At 35.6% G+C, this 3,634-nt stretch overlaps 1 protein-coding gene across 1 annotated transcript in view; it reads left to right on the top strand.

Moving 5' to 3' along the window:
- LOC111381809 (cullin-associated NEDD8-dissociated protein 1-like) overlaps window positions 1-3,634 on the top strand; it is a 15,956-nt gene that overhangs the window by 10,976 nt on the left and 1,346 nt on the right. The window contains exons 12-20 of the mRNA XM_023005642.1: window positions 5-219; window positions 311-432; window positions 573-735; window positions 830-1,069; window positions 1,897-2,145; window positions 2,243-2,419; window positions 2,514-2,660; window positions 2,830-2,952; window positions 3,017-3,091. Of these exons, the coding sequence (XP_022861410.1) occupies window positions 5-219; window positions 311-432; window positions 573-735; window positions 830-1,069; window positions 1,897-2,145; window positions 2,243-2,419; window positions 2,514-2,660; window positions 2,830-2,952; window positions 3,017-3,091 (1,511 nt within the window). The remainder of the gene's footprint in view (window positions 1-4; window positions 220-310; window positions 433-572; window positions 736-829; window positions 1,070-1,896; window positions 2,146-2,242; window positions 2,420-2,513; window positions 2,661-2,829; window positions 2,953-3,016; window positions 3,092-3,634) is intronic.

Consider the following 3,634-nt stretch of genomic DNA (forward strand, 5'->3'; position numbering starts at 1 on the left):
TTTTTATTGCAATATAGTTTTGGAGATGCACTTTCTAATAGCTGTTTATGTAAGTTTTGTTTTGGGATACCAGTTAGGTTGGTTTACATCTTTAACTGTTCATACCTTATAATTTTTCTTCCCCAGGCTTTTGCTGTCATTGCTGCATCTCCATTGCACCTGGATCTATCATGCGTTTTAGAGCATGTAATTTCTGAGTTAACTGCATTTCTAAGGAAGGTATTTCCATTATACTCCAGAAATATTTCCAGCACAACTTTCTGAATTAGAGGAAAAGCTACTGAGTTTCTCTTATCCATTTGTAAAATAGGCTAATCGAGCTTTGAGACAGGCGACGCTGGGAACTCTAAATACTTTGATTGTTGCCTATGGTGATAAAATAGGTTCTTCCGCTTATGAAGTGATTGTTGTGGAACTTTCAACTCTAATAAGGTTAAACTTGTGTTTTTTAACTACGGATGTCTGTTTCAATAATTCTTTTCAGTTGCAGTTCACGTTCATAAATTTTTTGATATTTCATTTTTAAGTGACTAGTAATTAAAAAAGTATAAATTCTTCTTTGTGCTTTTCAGTGACTCAGACTTGCATATGACTGCTCTGGCATTGGAACTGTGCTGTACCTTGATGGCCGACAGTAGATCAGGTCCAAATGTTGGTTTGACCGTCAGAAACAAAGTTCTTCCACAGGCATTGACTCTAGTGAGAAGCTCATTGCTGCAGGGGCAAGCACTTCTGGTATTAAATTTTTTGTTGTATTGACTTAGTCGTGGTGTAAACTGTGAAATGTCTGCTTATTGTAAGTTTTAACCCTTACTCATGGACACTACAGGCGCTGCAGAATTTTTTCCGTGCCTTGGTTTACTCAGCAAATACTAGCTTTGATGTGCTGCTAGACTCCCTTCTTTCAACTGCAAAATCATCTGCCCAGTCTGGCGGTGTTGCAAAACAGGCTTTATTTTCCATTGCTCAATGTGTGGCAGTTCTCTGCCTTGCTGCAGGTGATAAAAAATGTTCATCTACTGTAAATATGCTCACAGATATCCTGAAAGCCGATGGTACTACCAATTCGGTATGTCTATATACTTGCTCCTTTCAATGCTTGCCTTAAATTGCTTGGATTACTGAAATGGAGATGTTTTAGATGAACTTTTTAATAAATGCTCAGATGTTATATTATTGATTTAATTAAAACTAGTTGTTGACTACAAACCTCTGCTTAATTAGTGCATTGCATTCAATTGGAAGATATAATTATGTAGTATGGTCAAGGACTCAGGATTCAACCTTCTCAACTAAGTTTGCCCTTTTTAGTAGCTACCTTGATTTTCAGAATCTAGCTGAAGTAACTTTGCTTATTTGCACCAGTCATCAGAAATTGGAAGATCTTGAGTTTACCCTGAAGTGGACATTATCCTATGAGTTTCTATTTGCTGATTGAAACACTATAAAAGACGGTTAGGTGTATGATTTGTCAGATACTTGTAGCCTGCCCTACTTATCCTAGTATCAGAACAGATAATTGGCTTCTTGATTCTGGCCAGCTATCTGAACTCGTGATTTTGATGGAAAATATCAGAACACTTCCAATATAATTTGGTGTTGGAATATGTTTTATATACTGCATTACATACAGCATGAGCTTGGGTTGTTTTGGACTCCTCTTTGAATATATTCAGCTGTCTATTATTTAAATTAAGTAGCAATCTTGTTGTTTTAAATTATTTAAGGAAAAATATGAGCTGCTTTCTGCCTTTCTGTTCTTTATTTGTAATTTGAGAGAATTCATTTTCAAATTTCTTTTTAATAAAGGGAATTTAACTGTGTTGTGTTGGATTTTATCCTCCCATCTGTATTACTGCTACTATTCTCTTCTTATTCGACATTGTTTTCTTATAGGCCAAGCAACATCTTTCCTTGCTGTGTTTGGGGGAGATTGGGAGGAGAAAAGATTTGAGTTCACATACCCATATAGAGAATATCGTTATCGAATCTTTCCAGTCACCATTTGAGGAGATAAAATCTGCTGCTTCTTATGCTTTAGGAAATATTGCTGTTGGAAATCTATCAAAATATTTACCCTTTATATTGGACAAAATTGATAATCAGCAGAAGAAGCAATATCTATTGCTCCATTCCCTGAAGGAGGTGTGCACTGGACAATAATTCTTTCAAGAAGAAATTCCCTTTTTAACCGGCATTTATCGATACTTCACATTCTTGCTGAAATTTCTCCCACATACAGGTCATAGTGAGACAATCCGTGGATAAAGCTGAATTTGATGATTCCAGTGTTGAGAAGATCACTAATTTACTCTTTAACCACTGTGAGAGCGAGGAAGAGGGAGTTCGCAATGTGGTTGCCGAATGTCTAGGAAAAATTGCCCTAATTGAACCAGGAAAACTTGTTCCAGCACTAAAGGTACCGTCTCAGAAATATATGTTCTTCTATCCATGTGTTCAATGCCTTATAAAAACTCTGCTAGATTTAATTATTTACTTTCATATAATTGTAGGAGAGAACAACCAGTGCTGCTGGATTCACCCGAGCAACAGTTGTAATTGCGGTTAAGTATTCTATAGTTGAGCGGCAGGAGAAGATAGATGAGATTTTGTACCCTGAAATCTCATCTTTCTTGATGCTTATCAAGGATCATGATCAGGCAATTTTCTTACAGTGATTAAAATATTTTTATATGTGCTATATCGATACACTATATCTTCTATCATTTTTCCATTTACCAGTATGTTCTGTGTATCTCTCTTGGATTTTCTGGTATTTTTCCTGGACCAAATTTGATTTATGTCAATTTTATATTGGTTACTGAGCAGCATGTAAGGCGTGCCGCTGTATTAGCCTTGAGTACCGCGGCCCATAATAAGCCAAACCTCATAAAGAGCCTGCTTCCAGAGGTTTTGCCTCTTCTGTACGACCAGACAGTAATTAAGGTAATCTATTATAAATAACATTTTTCTCTTGTTGTACCCTTACAGACTTAACTATTATATGCTTTACCAGTCCTTGCATTTCACTAATAATCTTTCCCTTAGAACGAGATTTTTTGGGTACAAAAGTAAGAAATTGCAGGACAATGTAATTATTCTGCAATATTGTGTTCTTTGAATTAGAAGCCAACGTTGTGGGTTATTTGCATAATAACTGTGAGCCTTAGGAATACTCTAAGCCCCCGTGTGGCCCCCATTAAATTACATTCTATTTTTCTCTCTCTTATTTTCAACCACACAATCTTTCATAAAATAATATTACACGTAAATCGAAAATTTTTCCTTCTTTTTCAACCTCTCATTTTTCAAAAAAACACTATTCCTCCCATTTTCATTACCCAAAAATGGGGGTCAAACAGGGGCTAAATTTATTGTGTTAACTGAATTTGTATAACATTGTTTCTCTCTGTAAAAATCTCTTCTAATGGAAAAGATGGAATATATTATCAAATAAAAACCTCCTTAAAACAATTTTTTGGTGGAATGAATTCAAATGAAATTGCTATCTGCTACTCAAGAAAATGGTGCCGCAACCAAGATTTTCTCTTTGAGAAAGTAACACTGCATTTCTTTCTTGCTAGGGGATCTAATCGTTCAGTTTCCTTTACTGTCATTTCCATCAGTAATTGAA

Source organism: Olea europaea, unplaced genomic scaffold, assembly GCF_002742605.1.
Source record: "Olea europaea var. sylvestris unplaced genomic scaffold, O_europaea_v1 scaffold2378, whole genome shotgun sequence".
Taxonomy (NCBI): domain Eukaryota; kingdom Viridiplantae; phylum Streptophyta; class Magnoliopsida; order Lamiales; family Oleaceae; genus Olea; species Olea europaea.